The 19,759-nt window shown below is 43.9% G+C and overlaps 1 protein-coding gene across 1 annotated transcript in view; it reads right to left on the bottom strand.

The window, feature by feature from the left end:
- LOC124792957 (UNC93-like protein) overlaps positions 1 to 19,759 on the bottom strand; it is an 82,258-nt gene that overhangs the window by 26,629 nt on the left and 35,870 nt on the right. The window contains exons 2-3 of the mRNA XM_047257982.1: positions 13,817 to 14,103; positions 5,953 to 6,151 (exon numbers count right to left, since the gene is read on the bottom strand). Coding sequence (XP_047113938.1) covers positions 5,953 to 6,151; positions 13,817 to 14,103 — 486 coding nt within the window. The remainder of the gene's footprint in view (positions 1 to 5,952; positions 6,152 to 13,816; positions 14,104 to 19,759) is intronic.

Genomic DNA, 19,759 nt, shown 5'->3' on the forward strand with positions numbered 1-19,759 from the left:
CAGTGCAACATTCTGTGCCATCCCGAATGTTTGGTTGGACATTTGGTTGCAGGTGGGCTAGACAATTATCATCTCATGTGCAGGTTGCCACTAACACCACAACACAAACGGTTGTAATTGGAATGGTGCGATGAATGGGAAGCATGGACTGTCGAGAGAATGGTGTCGCATTGTGTTAAGCGACGAATCACGGGTTTGCGCTATCCATGATCATCACCAGTGAGTGTTCCAAAGACCTGGGGAGATGTACCAGTGTTCCAGTATTTTGGAGAGACACAATGGTGTTAACTCCTGTCGCCATGGTAAGGGGGCCATAGGGAATGACTTCAGGTTATGGTTGGTAGCGACTGAGGGAACTCTGGCGGTACAACAGTATGTGATGGACATCCTGTGTCTTCAAGCGTTACCCCTCACATGACACTATAGTGAAGAAATGCTTCAACATGACAATGCTCCTCCACATATATGCCTCTATGGATAGTCTGCGCGATGTTGACGTACTCCTATGGCCAGCAATCTCTCTATGTCTGTCTCCAATACATGATGTGGGGTACCAAGTCTGACGTCATTTCTGTCACAGTGGCAGTATACAGGGTATGAAGGACCAGCGACAACAGGTGTGGGCCAGTTTAGCTCAGGAGAGGATACAATAGCTATACGGAACCCTTCCCAACCAAATCAGTCTATGAATCCAGGCTAGAGGGGGTGCATATGGATATTTGGCTCATAATGTCAGGATCTTTGTATTTTTTTCATCTGAGAGTAGTGATTTGCAAATTGCGTCCTGAAATCCTCAATTACTTACTGGATGTATTTCAGGCTCTGTTTTCCTCTACAGTTTTAACTCTCTAGATGTCCTACCATCCTGACCCTTCTTTTTGTCAGTGTTTTCCATGTATTCCCATCTCCATCGCTCCACTGGAGAACCTCCTCATTTCTTGCCTCATCAGTCCACCTAATTTTCAACAGTATTCTGAAGCACCAAATCTCAAATGCTTCCATTCTCTTCTTTTCCGGTTTTTTCACGGTCCATGTTTCAATACCATAGAATGCTGTACTCCAAACGTAAAGTCTCTGAAATTTCTTCCTCAAATTAAGGCCTTTGTTTGTTAGGAGCACACTTTTCTTGATTAGAAATGCTCTTTTTGGCAGTAATAGTTTGTTTTTTATGTTCTCCATGCTCCGTTCGTCAAGGGTCATTTTGCAGCCTAAGTAGCAGAATTCCTTGTCATCGCCTACTTCGTGGTCACCAATTTTGATGTTAAGTTTCTTGCTGTTGTCATTTCTCCTACTGCTTATTACTTTCGTCTTTCTTCGATTTACTCTCAATGCATATTCTGTACTCACTAAACTGTTCATTCCATTCAACACATCTTGTAATTCTTCTTCACTTTCACTGAGGATAGCAATGTCCATGCGGATCTTACCATTGACATCCTTTCATACTGAATTTTAATCCATCCCTTGGACCTTTTCTTTTAAATTTCTGTCATTCCTTCTTCGATGCAGGGGGAAAAGTTTAACCCACCCCTTGTTTCGTTCTTGGTCTTCCAATCTTATTGTTAGCTCTTCATTCTTATATACGAGGTGCATTCAAGTTCTAAGGCCTCCGATTTTTTTTCTCCAGACTGGAAAGAGATAGAAACATGCGCATTGTTTTAAAATGAGGCCACGTTCATTCTCAATACGTCCCAGAGATGGCAGCACCGTACGGCAGATGGAATTTTACCGCCAGCGGCGAGAATGAGAACTGTTTTAAATACTTAAAATGGCGACGTTTTCCTTACTTGAACAGCGTGCAATCATTCGTTTTCTGAATTTGCGTGGTATGAAACCATTTGAAATTCATCGACAGTTGAAGGAGACATGTGGTGATGGAGTTATGGATGTGTCGAAAGTGCGTTCGTGGGTGCAACAGTTTAATGAAGGCAGAACATCGTGTGACAAACAGAAACAACCTCGGGCTCGCACAAGCCGGTCTGACGACATGATCGAGAAAGTGGAGAGAATTTTTTTGGGGGATCGCCGAATGGCTGTTGAACAGATCGCCTCCAGAGTTGGCATTTCTGTGGGTTCTGTGCACACAATCCTGCATGACGACCTGAAAATGCGAAAAGTGTCATCCAGGTGGGTGCCACGAATACTGACGGACGTCCACATGGCTACCCGTGTGGCATGTTGCCAAGCAACGTTGACGAGCAACGACAGCATGAATGGGACTTTCTTTTCGTCGGTTGCGACAATGGATGAGACGTGGATGCCATTTTTCAATCCAGAAACAAAGCGCCAGTCAGCTCAATGGAAGCACACAGATTCACCGCCACCAAAAAAATTTCGGGTAACCGCCATTGCTGAAAAAATGATGGTGTCCATGTTCTGGGACAGCGAGGGCGTAATCCTTATTCATTGCGTTCCAAAGCGCACTATGGTAACAGGTGCATCCTACGAAAATGTTTTGAAGAACAAATTCCTTCCTGCGCTGCAACAAAAACGTCCGGGAAGGGCTGCGCGTGTGCTGTTTCACCAAGACAACGCACCCGCACATCGAGCTAACGTTACGCAACAGTTTCTTCGTGATAACAACTTTGAAGTGATTCCTCATGCTCCCTACTCACCTGACCCGGCTGCTAGTGACTGTTGACTTTTTGCAACAATGAAAGACACTCTCCGTGGCTGCACATTCACCAGCCGTGCTGCTATTGCCTCAGCGATTTTCCACTGGTCAAAACAGACTCCTAAAGAAGCCTTCGCCGCTGCCATGGAATCATGGCGTCAGCGTTATGAAAAATGTGTACCTCTGCAGGGCGATTACGTCGAGAAGTAACGCCAGTTTCATCGATTTCGGATGAGTAGTTAATTAGAAAAAAAATTCGGAGGCCTTAGAACTTGAATGCACCTCGTATATTGTATACTACCCATCTTCCTCTATAGTTTACCTCTATTTTTCTCAGCATGTCTAACATCTTGTACCATTTTACATTGTCGAACGCTTTACCCAGGTCGACAAATTCTATGATCCAGTCTTGATTTTTCTTTAGTCTCGCATCCATTATCAAAATGCGGACTGTAGGGTGGATGAGGAAGAACAGTCGAATGAAGTTTTATGAACATACCTTTGTGAGGTCTTGCGTCGTCATGGAGAAGGAGATATTTGTTTGCATGTCTGTGGCGACGAACAACATGAAGTCCTTTCTTCAATCTCCTGACGGTGGCACAATACACTTCAGAGTTGGTCATTGCACCATGAGAGAGGAGATGAAACAGAATAACCCCTTAGAGTCCCAAAAGACCATTCGCCAGGGTTTTGTGACTCTTCGGTCATCTCCAATCAGAGTATCCGCACGTTCCAACATTGCAGCAGTCTCAGCTGTATGCGGCTGGCCGACACTCTATGAAAGCCTTCTCGCCGAACGACTTACCGTGGTTTTGTTCACTGCCAGGTCTCCATAGACATTCCGGAAGCAGCTATGATTACATGCGACGCTCTGGATTTTCTCCAAAAGAGACTTAGTGACAGCACTCTGCTTCCAACGCACCTCCATTCAGACACCATTTTGAAAGCTATTTATATAGCTGCCAACTATCGGAACTTCATGAAACTATAAGGGCTGAAGCGGGAATATTCAACGATGTCGGGGAACAAATTCCGCATTTTTTCAGCCGAAATGGGTCAAGAAAAGTGTGTTGAATTAACTGTTGAACGCCCCTCTTACGTCTCTGGAACTGCAAGAAACTGTCAATCTGTCTGAAATTGAATAGGATGATCCCTTCTAAGGTCTTGTTGAAATCTAGCTACAGAACTTTTCAGGCGTTAGCTATATGGGTGAGCTTGAGCCAACATGAAATATGCGCGTCCTACTGGGCTACCTTACAGTGTTTGAACTATTCTGGCAGTTTATTTGCAAAGAACAAAATTAACACGACACAAGACACAATGTAATGGTACATGTAGTGCTCTTAAAATGGCTCAGTTATTTTCATCTTTCACTGTTTTATCAATAAGTACACAAGCCGTGATCTTCCACAAAGTTCTAGCTGTCATCAAACAGAGAAAGCATCCCCCTGCTCGGAAACACTCATAAAGCTGTACTGATGAGTAGTTGTAAGTATGTACAAGTAGGAGACTGTCTTTAGGAATGACAATAGCGACAAATCTAACATCACTGAAGAGATGAGTGGGAGCTTAACACACAGCACAACTGTGTAACCAATGTCACTGGAATCCTGGATTGTTCTTGGAAAGGAAGGGATAAAAGAGGCATGTGTGTCACACTAGTTTGTTGTGAGAACTACAGGTGGTGATGCAAAGACTTTTAATCAAGCTGCGGGCCTTCACCAGGGAAGACGAATGGAATATTCCAGAATTTGAAACGCGAACAGCTGATAGCATGAGTTTCTTAGAAGTAGATACCTTAGGGGTTGCGAAGCAACTCAAATCGCTTGATACGGGCAAGTCTTCAGGTCCAGATTTTATACCGATTAGGTTCCTTTCAGATTACGGCGATACAATAGCTCCCTACTTAGCAATCATATACAACCGCTCGCTCACCGATAGATCTGTACCTACAGATTGGAAAATTGCGCAGGTCGCACCAGTGTTTAAGAAGCGTACTAGGAGTAATCCATCGAACTACAGACCTATATCATTGACGTCGGTTTGTAGTAGGGTTTTTGAGCCTATACTGTATTCAAACATTATGAATCACCTCGAAGGGAACGATCTATTGATACGTAATCAGCATGGTTTCAGAAAACATCCTTCTTGTGCAACGCAGTTAGCTCTTCATTCGCACGAAGTAATGGCCGCTATCGACAGGGGATCTCAAGTTGATTCCGTATTTCTAGATTTCCGGAAAGCTTTTGACACCGTTCCTCACAAGCGACTTCTAATCAAGCTGCGGGCCTATGGGGTATCGTCTCAGGTGTGCGACTGGATTCGTGATTTCCTGTCAGGAAGCTCGCAGTTCGTATAATAGACGGCAAATCATCGAGTAAAACTGAAGTGATATCAGGTGTTCCCCAGGGAAGCGTCCTGGGACCTCTGCTGTTCCTGATCTATATAAATGACCTAGGTGACAATCTGAGCAGTTCTCTTAGGTTGTTCCCAGATGATGCTGTAATTTACCGTCTAATAAGGTCATTCGAAGACCAGTATCAGTTGCAAAGTGATTTAGAAAAGATTGTTGTATGGTGTCGCAGGTGGCAGTTGACGCTAAATAACGAAAAGTGGGAGGTGATCCGCATGAGTTCCAAAAGAAATCCGTTGGAATTCGGTTACTCGATAAATAGTACAATTCTCAAGGCTGTCAATTCAACTAAGTACCTGGGTGTTAAAATTACGAGCAACTTCAGTTGGAAAGACCACATAGATAATATTGTGGGGAAGGCGAGCCAAAGGTTGCGTTTCATTGGCAGGACACTTAGAAGATGCAACAAGTCCACTAAAGAGACAGCTTACACTACACTCGTTCGTCCTCTGTTAGAATATTGCTGCGCGGTGTGGGATCCTTACCAGGTGGGATTGACCGAGGACATCGAAAGGGTGCAAAAAAGGGCAGCTCGTTTTATATTATCACGTAATAGGGGAAAGAGTGTGGCAGATATGATACGCGAGTTGGGATGGAAGTCATTAAAGCAAAGACGTTTTTCGTCGCTGCGAGGTCTATTTACGAAATTTCTGTCACCAACTTTCTCTTCCGAAGCGAAAATATTTTGTTGAGCCCAACCTACATAGGCAGGAATGATCATCAAAATAAAATAAGAGAAATCAGAGCTCGAACAGAAAGGTTTAGGTGTTCGTTTTTCCCGCGCGCCCGCGCGCTGTTCGGGAGTGGAATGGTAGAGAGGTAGTATGATTTTGGTTCGATGAACCCTCTGCCAGGCACTTAAATGTGAATTACAGAGTAATCATGTAGATGTAGATGTAGATGTAGACGCCTGCTTGGTGTGTACCTGTGGAGCTGGTGCAGACCCCCAGCGACGAACAGCACGGCGCAGGCGATGCAGGCCACCAGCACCCCGTAGAGCGTGGTCAGCTGCCTGGTCGAGGGCGGTCGGAAGTTGGGGTTGGCGGCGGCGCCGCGGTCGGAGGGGCAGAAGTCGGCGCCGCACAGTGCACCAGGGACCGTCTCCGTGCCTCCCGCCGTGAGGACTGCGACATTACCACGGGGGGAGGCGCTTTAGGTAGAACACTAATTCTGACAAGTAATGATACAATAGCAGCTAACTGATGTTAAATATAGAGTGCATAAAAAAAATGAATACACACTTTGAAGTGTCATAGACAATTTATTTCCCGTTTTAAAAGGTTAAATATCTGTGAGAAAGTAATGTTATGTTTCTTCAACAGGTGGCAGCAGTGGCAAGGAAGTAACTGCAACATGGCGGACGTGCGTTTGAGCTTTGAAGCGCGGAAGCAGATAATTAAGTGGTACTGGAAGTTTGAGAATGTAGCTGCGGTTCGAAGACAGTGGAGAAGTGAGTATGGTACAGAACCACCTTCAAGGTTAACAATTACACGTCTACGAGACAAATTCGAAATTCATGGAACAGTGTGTGACGTGCGTAAAGGTCGATCAGGGCGATCTCGTACAGCTACAAGTGATGATTCCACAACTGCGGTCTTGGAACTGTTTCAGTGTTCGCCTCAAAAATCTTCAAGGCAAGTGGCACGTGAGAGTAATGTAAGTGCTAGTAGTGTGCTACGCATTCTGAAGAAAGGCAAGTTTCGTGTGTACATTCCAAGGCTGGTGCAACAGCTAAGTGACGACGATCCAGATCGAAGGTTAGAATTTTGTGAATAGGTTGAGTAGATGGTGAGACGTGAACCGAGATTTATGGGTAGCATAATTTGGTCGGATGAAGGGCAATTTAAACTCAATGGAACTGTCAATATGCACAATTGTGTGCACTGGGCTGAAGATAATCCTCACATTACAGTTGAAAAGGCTGTGAATTTGCCTGGTGTAAATATATGGTGTGGTTTGTCTGCACTTTGAAGATACTGTTACTGAAGAAACGTACCTAACAATGCTTACTGACTACATATTCCCTGCCATTCGTGCATTATACGGTAATGATGAGTTTTATTTCCAACAAGATGGCGCCCCGCAGCACTATCGTAGGGACGTACGAGCATACCTGGATCACAATGTGCCTGATCAGTGGATAGGACGCAGAGGACCAATCGAGTTTCCTGCATGCTCTCCAGACCTCACACCGCTGAATTTCTTCTTATGGGGCACAGTAAAAAATGAGGTGTACAAACGTAAACCATGTAACCTGGACACACTTTGAAATGAGATTCAGGTGCTGTGCGCAGAAATCTCATTGGACATTTTGGTACGATGTACAGAATCAGTGGTGACTCGTACTCAGAAATGTATTTATGCTGAAGGCCATGAGTTTGAACATTAATCACATTTGCAAAGTACATTTATTTTTCCAATTGGACTTAAAGCTTTCCATTTCCAGAAATTCAACATTGTAGAATGGGAAATAAATTTTCTATGATGCTTCAAAGTGTGTATACATTTTTTTGACGCACTCTGTGAATACTTTCTCTCTCTTATATTTATACTCTCTCCACGTCCGAACGCGCCTCTGAAGGCCCAACTATACCGACCGACCGCCGTTTCATCCTCAGTCAAATGTGTCACTGGATGTGGATATGGAGGGGCATGGAGTCAGAAAACTGCTCTTCCGGCCGTTGTTAGTTTTCGTGACCGCGGCCGCTATATCTCAGTCAAGAAGCTACTCAATTATCCTCATGAGAGCTGATTTCATCCCACTTGCCAACAGCGGTCGGCGGACCAGCACGGTCACCCATACAAGTTCCAACCAAGCCCGACAGCACTTAACTTCGGTGATCTGACGGGGACCGGTGTTATCACAGTGGCAAGACCGCTGGCAGTGTTAACTACAAGGTACACTCTTTGACATAAGCCATGGCCGGCGGCCAGCCGCCGCAGAGCCTGATTCCGCGCCAATTGCTGGTTGGAACAAATAACCTGGCCACACTGATATATATTCTAAGTCCGGCCATCTGAACCACCTGGCAACATTGTATGCTGCGGCCCTTCCTGGAGGAAGTCTTGCCTCCAGTTCAAAGGAGTTTGTTCCAGCTGTGGTTGTGGTCTAGTGACGCTGGATTGGTGGCTCTGTATGTTCGGTCAGAGGGTTAAGTGTATCCTGTAATAAAAGAAACTGAGTGAACAGGCGTCATGGGGTGTCCGCCCCGAACAAATACAACAAACGATAACTAACAAAATGAGACGAAAAACTGTGATAAAAAGCCTGAGATCTCGCGATCTTTTATCTATCTTTTAGAGCGCCTTTCGTCTAAACATTGAAGTCATGAATGAAACGATAGCAGTGCAAAAATTTATTTCACTTTCTGACGCACCTGTAATAGTAGTTTCACCCAATAATAGTAAACGATTGATTGGCGGACTGTCTGCCTCTGAACGCCACACACGCCACTGTATCTAGGACCCATATACTAACTCCCGGCAGCGGTTGCCATGGCGACTTTTAAGTTCCCTCGCCCCTTGTCGAAGGCGCCTGCTATCGCTGATCTGATTGGGTGATCTCAATGGCTTCGATTCACTTCTTTCCGAGTTTCCCCGCAGTCCGTTATTCACTGCCTTACAATGCTGGGCTCCAAACGTACATTCTCAGAAAGTAGAAAGTTCTTCCCCAAATTAAGGTCTATGTTTGATACTGGTGGACTTCTCTTTGCCGGGAGTGACCTTCTTGCCAGCACTGGTCTGCTTTTCGTGTCCTCCTTGTCCCGTCCGTCGTGGGTTATTTTGCTTCCAAGGTCACAGTACGTAGAAACCAACGGAAAGTCATCGAGTAAAACCTAAGTGACATCTGGCGTTGCTCAAGGTAGTGTTATAGGCATATGGACTATCGGACCAATTGTATAATTGGATTGAAGACTTCCTAGAAAACAAAACGCAGCATGTCATTCTCAATGGAAAGAAGTCTTCCGAAGTAAGAGTGATTTCAGGTGTGCCGCAGGGGAGTGTCGTAGGACCGTTGCTATTCACAATATACATAAATGACCTTGTGGATGACATCGGAAGTTCACTGAGGCTTTTTGCGGATGATGCTGTAGTATATCGAAAGGATGTAACAATGGAAAATTGTACTGAAATGCAGGAGGATGTGCAACGAATTGACGCATGGTGCAGGGAATCGCAATTGAATCTCAATGTAGACAAGTGAAGTGTGCTGTGAATACATAGAAAGAAAGATCCTTTATCATATAGCTACAATATAGCAGGTCAGCAACTGGAAGCAGTTAATTCCATAAATTATCTGGGAGTAGGTATTAGGAGTGATTTAAAATGGAATGACCATATAAAATTAATCGTCGGTAAAGCAGATGCCAGACAGATTCATTGGAAGAATTCTAAGGAAATGCAATCCGAAAACAAAGGAAGTAGGTTACAGTACACTTGTTCACCCACTGCTTGAATACTGCTCACCAGTGTGGGATCCGTACCGGATAGAATGGATAGAGAAGATCCAACGGAGAGCAGCGCGCTTCGTTGTAGGGTCATTTAGTAATTCCGAAAGCGTTACGGAAATGATAGATAAACTACAGTGGAAGACTCTGCTGGAGAGACGCTCAGTAGCTCGGTACGGGCTCTTGTTGAAGCTTCGAGAACGCAACTTCACCGCGGAGTCAAGCAGTATATTGCTCCCTCCGACGTATACCTCGCGAAGAGAACACGAGGATAAAATCAGAGAGATTAGAGCCCACACACAGGCATACCGCCAATCTTTCTTTCCACGAACAATACGAGACTGGAATAGAAGGGACAACCGATAGATGTGCTCAAAGTACCCTCCGCCACACAGCGTCAGGTGGCTTGCGGAGTATGGACGTAGATGAAATGCTATACTGTTGTCGAGTGATGCTCCTACAAAAATGTCCATGATCTGCATTTCGCGCTCGACAGCAAAGGAGGCATATGACTGATCCTAAAATGACGATTTTTCTATTACACTAATATAGCAAAAAACTACTTCTATAGTATGTGATCCAATTAAAATACCTTACTACATTGTTTAATGTTTTTATTAATGCTTTATATCTCACATCTTTTCCTTTTAGAGGCGGTTCTTCATGCAATTATTTCGTCAAGCCACAGTAGGTAACGGTGGTGCAATGTGTTTCACTGTTGTCGTTTGATACGAAAAAGTGTGTGAATACTTTGCAGCACATGATTTACAGCAAGGAGGCACACTGCACATTTTGAGATTTCATGGAGAACTTAACACTAATAGAAAGTGATTTTTCAGGTATTCAGTTAGATTTAAACCAACAAAACTGTCCATATTCTAAGTTACTCTGAAGGGGGGGGGGGGGGGGGGAGTTGCTAACGCCAGTGTCAACAATCGTCTACAGATGCTGTGTAACTACTGTTACAGAAATTCGTCGCACAGGAAGTATATGAATCAATATCTTTACTTCATAGCTATTCCACTAACACGTGGCTTCTATGTGACGAGCAAACCTGTAAGGTGGCAGAATAAATGAAGGTAAATTTTGTACCTTACATAAGAGTTTTATAATTGTAATGAGAAGGTGAATATGACATATAACTTACTTCGGCAGTAATGAGCAGATTTGCCTACAGGTATGTAATGCAAAAGGGACGACACTCAATCGACAGTATTAACACACCGCTCCTATATAGTGCATGTCAATGAGCAGAAGGTGAAAAAAGCAGCGTGAGGAAACGTTTTGTGTGGAAGCAGGTGCAGACAGAAGCAGAGGCCGCACCATGAGAGGCACTACGAAAACCTCCTAGGGGGCGTCCCGCGGCTTATAGTCAGCGACCGGACAGGAGACGCAAACTGGAGAGCAAGTAACAGGCCAAGAGAAGTAGGAAACAAAGAAGTTTTAGAAGACTGTGTTTCGGAATTCCAAATGGATACGAACAAAACCAGTGACGCAGTTGATCACGTGAACAGACATGTGATGTATGCATGGAACTTTTAGGCGTCTGGAGCGGGCACAAAACGTCCGACTGGCGCTCCTATTGGTCGAAAAAAGCTGTGACGTGGAGAACGAAAGAACTCAGGTGGGGAGACAGTTCGGCTACGAGAAAGACAAGAGCGAAATTTTCGAGGAGTTTTCTCTGAACTGGTGTCAAGTGCAGAACAGGGCGCATAACGCTCTGTATGATGCAGAGGAGAAATTTGTGTGAACACTGCATTCACTGCGGCTGACATTCAGCTAGACATCAGCTGTAGCGTCGTTGAGCTCCAACTGTGGAGAAAGGAACCAGCCAGTTAGTTAATTGTTCTTGTGAGGACTGAGAGGGCATTTTAATATGCACGCTGCTCCAGCCATGCAAGTGCATACTGCCATATTCCAAGACTGGGGATGAATACATGTTTTCTTGCATAACGAGAAACATTCAATCCATACATCGAAGAAGGAATGACAGAAATTTAAAAAAAAAGGTTCAAAAGATGGATTAAAATTCAGTCTGAAAGAATGTTAATGATAAGATTCGCTGAGGACATTGCTATCCTCGGTGAAAGTGAAGAAGAACTGGAAGATGTGTTGAATGGAATAACAGTCTAATGAGTACAGAATATGGATTGAGAATAAATCGAAGAAAGACAAAAGTAATGAGGAGTAGCAGAAATGCGAACAGCGAGACATTTAACATCAAAACTGGTGATACGAAGTAGACGATGTTCAAGAATTCTGCTACTTAGGCTGCAAAATAATCCATGACGAATGGATCAAGGAGGACATAAAAAGCACACTATCACTGGCGAAAATAGCATTTCTGGACAAGAGAAGTCTGCTCACGCGAAACATAGACCTTGATTTGAGGAAGAACTTTGTGAGACTACGTTTGGAGCACTGCATTCTATGGTAGTGAGACATGGACTGTGGAAAAACCAGAACAGAAGAGAATCGAAGCATTTGACATTTGGTGCTGTAGAACAATGTTAAAAATTAGGTGGACTGATTAGGTAAGGAATGAGGAGGTTCTCCATAGAATCAGAGAGGAAAAGAACATACGGAAAATACTGACAAGAAGAAGGGAGAGGATGATAGGACATCTGTTAAAACGTCATGTAATTACTTCAGTGGTATTGGAGGGAACTGCAGAGAGTAGAAACTGTAGAGGATGGCAGAGATTGGAATAAATCCAGCATATAATTGAGAATGTAGCTTGAAGGTGTGAGGCGTAGCGCCGTATAACGATCCTGCCTAGAGGCGGTTAAGTGGGAGATGTCAGAGCTGGATAGTGACAGGCGGTGACGCGAGACTGGACGCGCACTAGTTTATGTATCAGCCGATAGAGGACAATATTGAATAGGGGGACTGTGATTTTAGTTTCGATTGTGCCCACTAGAGTGCACTACAGTAATAGAATGTTTTTCATAAACTGTTCTAGTATTTTCATAAAGTGTTATTATTTCTTTTTGTGTATGTAAAATGTTATAAATGTGTTTTAGCAGTATGAATGATGCGTGAGTGTGGTTTAAGGTAAATATGAAGATAATTGTTTAAAGAGTTATGTAGTAGGATTTAGTGTGGGAACATTTCGAAGAAGTATGGATATGAACAAAGGGGATTTTTGTGGAATAGATTTGTAAAGTAAGTTTATGGTAAAGGGAAAGTTAATTCAGGTATAAATAGCAATAGTAAATAACTTTATACATAAACAAAACTTCAGCATATTAGATAATTACGTCGGTAAAAAGTGCAGTCGTGAGGTTTACTATTTAGCGATTGGTTATGGATGAAAAGAGCGGACTGACGCTGGATAATGTTGTTTTGCTATTGGCTGTTAAGTAAACTGACCAATGGTAAAGCAATATTCTCTGCCGGTAGAGAAGACTTAGAGAGTTCTAGAGAAAAGTGGGAGCCTAGTCATGAAGCACTTCGGACATGTGTAATAGTAGTTCCGATGGAAACGTTAAGTTGCCCGATCTAGCCGTGTTTCATACATGAAACGTGTGGTAAAGTGACGGCATAATTATTCCGATGGGCGTGTAGAAATTTCGGAATTTTTAAGTGAATTTTGTGACGAGATAAGACATATATTCCGCGTGGCGTATTGAGCAGGTCGGTAGCTAAAAACTGTGACTGCATTTGGTACCGACAGACTTAATATTTGGCGAGCATTATCTACCTAAAACAATCATTATTTTTGTAGGTATTACGTTTTCGGGAAATGCAACACGATAAACTTGCTAACGTGAGTGAAAGAGATTGTGAGTGAGTGTGTTAAGACTAGCATGGGCTTGGCAGTGATACTTGTTCACCTAAGAATATATTAATTGAGGACAAAATTTCCAACCTTTCATTTCATATGAAAACTTTCTCCCGAAACGTAGATTAGTGACTTTAATTGCAGCCTGGTTCACGTCGAAGTACAGCAGGTTCCACTCGGCTTTCCTACTGATGATCTGCTGAGACAATGTTCACAGGTAGGTGCAGGTCCGTCGTAAAGGCACGGAAAGAACCGCGCCGCCGCAGGTGCTACTCTGAGATAAAAATGTTGGCACAGAAGAGTAAGTCGTGACAGGCAGCATGAAACCCGCCTGTTAAAAAAAGGTAAATAAATAAAAGAAAGCGTGATAAAGTGTCAGTAGAAATAATGGGTAGGAAGGTGTGTCTAGGAATGTGTGGAAATTAAATGGAAGTGTTGTTAAATATAAGTGTTGGTAGATAACTGTGAGTAGAAAAGTTTGATTGGCAAAGTGTGAATAAAAATTAACTGTGAGCAGGAAATAAGTAATTTGTAAGTAAATTTGATACGTCACGCACTTAAAAACGATAGCACGTTTCCCGAGACGAGGGCGAAGTTGTAGAAGGCGTAGAAGACTGCGAAGAAGCGCAGCTGCGCGTCATGCGCGGGCCGCGCGGCTAGTTGCGCCCAGCGGCGCGCGCTGGCGCTGAGGTAGGCGCTCTTGGCCGTCCAGAGGGGGCCGCTAGCCAAGCCCATCACAGCGGCCGCGGGCAGCAGCGTCTCGTAGCGCGGCCACAGCTGCAGCGCCACGAACGGCACGTACAGCAACATGCAGCCCGCCACCGTCCACTTGTAGCCCAGGTACCTGCCACACGTCCGAAACAGGCTTCAAATCGTGGCACGTCAGTCTTGATTGACGTGTTTCTAGACGTACCACAACGTGACGAAATTAGGGCCAACGTCAGATCATTGCCAATGTAACAGCGTAACACGGAGGCAGAATGTTTCACAATCGATTCAGAAATAGGCTACATCTCAACTAACCATTCTAAAACTGTTCATTATACTTACTTGGGCATACCAGGTGATCAAAAAGTCAGTATAAATTTGAAAACCGAATAAATCACGGAATAATGTAGATAGAGAGGTACAAATTGACACACGTACTTGGAATGACATGGGGTTTTATTAGAACAAAAAAAAGTTCAAAAATGTCCGACAGATGGCGGTTCATATGATCAAAATAGCAATAATTATCATAACAAAGTAAGACAAACCAAAGACGATGTTCTTTACAGGAAATGCTCAATATGTCCACCATCATTCCTCAAAAATAGCTGTAGTCGAGGAATAATGTTGTGAACAGCACTGTAAAGCATGTCCGGACTTATGGTGAGGCATTGGCGTCGGATGTTGTCTTTCAGTATCCCTAGAGATGTCAGTCGATCACGATACACTTGCGACTTCAGGTAGCCCCAAAGCCAATAATCGCACAGACTGAGGTCTCGGGACCTGGGAGGCCAAACATGACGAAAGCAGCGGCTGAGCACACGATCATCGCCAAACGACGCGCGCAAGAGATCTTTCACGCGTCTAGCAATAAGGGGTGGAGTGCCATCCTGAATAAACATCGTGCGTTCCAGCAGGTGTTTATCAGCCAGGCTGGGAATGATGAGATTCTGTAACATATCGGCGTACCTCTCACCCGTCACGGTAGCAGTTACAAAACCAGAATCACGCATTTTCTCGAAGCAAAAAGGCCCGATAACGGTAGATGTGGTAAATCCAACCCATACCTTGACTTTCTCGTCGTGCAATGGAGTTTCCATGACAGTTCTAGGATTATCGGTAGCCCAAATTCTGCAGTTGTGGGTGTTGACAGACCCTCGGAGCGTGAAATGAGCTTGGTCGGTCCACAACACGTTACTCAACCAATCGTCATCTTCCGTCATCTTTTGAAACGCCCACACCGCAAATGCCCTCCGCTTCACTAAATCGCCAGGTAACAGTTCATGATGCCGATGGATTTTGTACGGATAGTATCGGAGGGTACGCCTCAGTGCCAACCAAACACTAGTGTATGGAATGCCGGTGCGAGGTGCGACTGCACGAGCGCTGACCTCCCCGTGCATAGACGAACCCGCTACAGTCTACATTTCTTCCTGAACTGTCTCAGCAGCATTACGCCTTGTGCTCGGTCGGCCACTACGGGGTCTATCGTCTAAACAACCCGTGGCATCGAACTACGAAATCATTGTCGCCACAGCTGCATTTGTCAACGGATCTTTACCCGTTCGAATCCCCTTCCTATGGCGATAGAATCGTAACGCTGAACTCACACATTCCCCATTCTGATAATACTGGTTCACTAAAAGCGCCTTTTCAGGTAATGTCAACATGCTGCGACTGCTGGCGCATCTGCTTCTCTCTCTCATTACAGCTCCTTTTATATAAATTGTCATGCGCAGTCACTGACGTTTAGCTGTCCAGCGCCATCCGTCGGACATTTTGTAAACTTTGTTTTTTTTTTGTTCTAATAAAACTCCATGTCATTCCAAGCATGTGTGTCAATTTTTACCTCTCTATGTACATTATTGCGTGGTTTATTAAGTTTTCAATTTTATACTGACTTTTTGACCACTCGGTATTTGACTAACTGGAGTTCTAATTATAACGTGTTGGTGCTGCGATTTCAAACGCCACTGTGTGCAGTAAGAAAAACATGTAATGTAGATCAGGTGGTGACCTTGAAGGTCAAATTAAGGTCAAAACGGGCTGATTAACTTGAATAAGAGCACAAGGTATCACTCTGACATCTACTGCAAGTCGACCTTACTGTCTGTAAGTCTTAACTGCCGTTCGTCTCAGCTTACGCAACCTCACATTCACCGCCCCCGCCCCCCCACAAACACACACAATTAATAGACAAATTCATCTATGCCTTAACTGAAGAAACGTACCGTTATGGTTTGTCAATGTCGACATCACTAGAGGAAGAGAACAAGCTCATCTGGAAAAATATGGTGGAATTATATGATTCTTCTGTTATAACTATATAACTAATTATATATTTTGATAAGAACTTCGTTCTGAGACGAGAGGCCGGTTCAAATCCCGCCTCGGTTATGGATGTGTGTGACGTCCTTAGGTTAGTTAGGTTTAAGTAGTTCTAAGTTCTAGGGGACTGATGACCTCAGAAGTTAAGTCCCAGAGTGCTCAGAGCCATTTGAACCATTTGAGAGGCAGGGGTACATAATACTGTGCACAGATATACCCTTCTTTTCTTTTTCCTAGCGTTTAGACCGTCCAGTTCAAGATACGTTGTTTCAAGACCTGTCAAATTTTATTTTTTTTATAACTTTGTGGCTGGATGTGTTTTTCACGTCATAGTCGTCAAGGTAACGTAAGGAAGGAAAGTTGTATGCGCCGTTTCTATGTGATTTATGGTAGTAGTTTAACTGCGCATCGTTTTGCTGACATAGAATTCGGGGACTAGCCCAGCATTTACGTAAAAGAGTGTCGGAAACTATCTAAAAACTACACTCAGGCTTGCGGATTGTGTGTGTGTGTAAGAGGGGGAGGGGAGGGGGTTGCGTTGGAGCCGTATCACCTTTGGCCATTTTGCCGCCTGTGTGTTAGGTAAGTCAGAGGTTTCAGACTTTATTTATTGCTCTTTGTTTACAAGTGTTGAGCATACAGCGGGGTGTTTTCGCCTGTAGGGATGGTGGACGTAATTTTTTTGTTTTATATTATTTTATTTTATTTATTGTTTTTACTGTGATTCATACTTTAACTGAGGTTAGGATAAAGGTACCAAAGAGTGCGCAGTCCCAAAGAGAGCTTGTGTTCCTAACAGCTGACTAAACGTATCAGCTCGCCTCTGACGTAGTTGTTTTCAGCCTGGTATCAGGAACACCTCGCAGATGTTATCTGAAGAGGTCTTGTGTTTCCCAAGTGAAACAGGTAAGAATAACTTTTCAGCTTCCTTGTTGTAGTTCTGGTACAGTGTTGCATAAGTTATAAGAACACAAGAGCAATAGCCTTTAATTCTTAACTGCATTTTGAAACGCTGGCTTGCAAATTACCATACTGCATGTTTTGTCATTGAGACCTGTGCTGCCATCTGTTGACTTGGCTTGGAATCATTCTTTCACTACGAAAGAGCGCGCAGATTACGTCCCCGAAGAGTTCTCTTTAGGGCTGGCTGGTTGATTGGAGGAGAGGATCAAACAGAGAGGTCATCGGTCCCATCGGATTAGGGAAGGATGGGGGAGGAAGTCGGCCATACCCTTTCAAAGAACACATTTGCTTGAAGTGATTTAGGGAAATCATGGGAAACGAAAATCAGGGTGGCCGGACGGGGGTTTGAACCGTAGTCACTCCGAATGCGACTCCAGTGTGCTAACCACTGTGCCATCTTGCTCGGTCTTTGGGCACTACTGCAAATTTGCGTTGTGGTGTCGGAAGGATAGGTTTTGTTTCTGAATCACTTCAAAATAAGTACAAAAATCGGACAGGAATGTCATCTAAACTGAGGCCAGACAACAAACTGAAAATGGAGACAGCAAACAAAGGTTGCCGCTGCTCTTGCTACGAAAGAGTCTGCTTTAGGAAAAGATACTGAAAGCTGTGAGTAGAGAACATAGATTTTTGCACTTCGAGAGGGGATCCAGAGCATTTAGTATGGGTGATAGTGGTAAGAACAGAGCTCTTCATTTGAGGATGATATTGCGTTCATTTGTGACATTTGTTAAATGCGTAATCTTTGGGCATGTTTTGCGTATTCTTAAACGCAGGTGAATGTAACAGTGCGCATTTCCCGTTTTTTGTATTTTCGAAAAGTTCAATGAAAGTATTACCTCTCTGCTGCTGTAGTTTTTTGAACAAGTAGATTTTGTGTTAATAAATATAAACCTAAAATGATTTTGTTTTCCTACTGATAATAACCCAGATATTTACGGCTATTCCTTAACTGCATACTCTTAGGCATGGTTCCGCTATTTAGTGTCCTGCAGGTGCAGCTCCATCGTCTGCCAGGATGTATCGTAGCACTTTATATGTGTGCCATCGTTGGGGAAGGATCGTGCCTACAGTTGCTAATTGAAAAGTGGTGTGGCGTAGAGCGCCGATCTTGCCAAACAGCTTCTGGGACCTGCATTTTTTGGTGCAGGTATTTTTCGTGGACTGCATTGTGGAGTTCCTTTGTCCTTATTCTCCAGGGTGCTCTGAGGGATCATCGGAGACATTTGTTTTGTATGACTTGAAGTGTCTTGGTGTCAGATGTTATGTCTCATGAAGCCGCTCCATAGAGCAACGTGGGCTCCACCGTGTCTCGGTATAGCCTCATCTTCGTGGAAACATTCAAATCCTTACTCCTGAGGAAGCGGATGTGAGATCTCAACACTCTTTGTCCGGCTTTCTTCTTTTCTGCGACGAGATGGATGAAGAGTAATTTCGTATTCCGGTAAACCCCCAGGTATTTTTCTGCGGGCGACCAAGGAATGGGTTGGTTTCCGATGTGGAGCCTCGTAAGGATGACTAGTCGGCGGCTTGTCAAAATAATGACCACTGTTTTATCTGCGTCGATAGTAATCTTATGTAGTGTGCCCATTGATCAAAGAGATCCAGTTATTGTTGCAATCTCTCAATGCCTTATCTCATTTTCTTTCTCTTGTTAAAAATGCTGTATCGACAGCATAGAGGCTAACTGACATGTACGGAACTGTAGGTACGTCATTGATGTTGTTGTTGTTGTGGTCTTCAGTCCTGAGACTGGTTTGATGCAGCTCTCCATGCTACTCTATCCTGTGCAAGCTTCATCATTTCCCAGTACCTACTGCAACCTGCATCCTTCTGAATCTGCTTAGTGTATTCATCTCTAGGTCTCCCTCTACGATTTTTACCCTCCACGCCGCCCTCCAATACTAAATTGGTGATCCCTTGATGCCTCAGAACATGTCCTACCAACCGATCCCTTCTTCTAGTCAAGTCGCGCCACAAATTTCTCTTCTCCCCAATCCTATTCAATACCTCCTCATTAGTTATGTGCTCTACCCATCTAATCTTCAGCATTCTTCTGTAGCACCACATTTCGAAAGCTCCTATTCTCTTCTTGTCCAAACTATTTATCGTCCATGTTTCACTTCCATACATGGCTACACTCCATACAAATACTTTCAGAAACGACTTCCTCACATATCTATACTCGATGTTAACAAATTTCTCTTCTTCAGAAACGCTCTCCTTGCTATTGCCAGTCTACATTTTATATCCTCTCTACTTCGACCATCATCAGTTATTTTTCTCCACAAATAGCAAAACTCCTTTACTACTTTAAGTGTCTCATTTCCCAATCTAATTCCCTCAGCATCACCCGACTTAATTCGACTACATTCCATTATCGTCGTTTTGCTTTTGTTGATGTTATATCCTCCTTTCAAGACACTATTCATTCCGTTCAACTGCTCTTCCAAGTCCTTTGCTGTCTCTGAAAGAATTACAGTGTCATCAGCAAACCTCAA

The sequence above is a fragment of the Schistocerca piceifrons genome, chromosome 1, assembly GCF_021461385.2.
Source record: "Schistocerca piceifrons isolate TAMUIC-IGC-003096 chromosome 1, iqSchPice1.1, whole genome shotgun sequence".
Lineage (NCBI taxonomy): Eukaryota > Metazoa > Arthropoda > Insecta > Orthoptera > Acrididae > Schistocerca > Schistocerca piceifrons.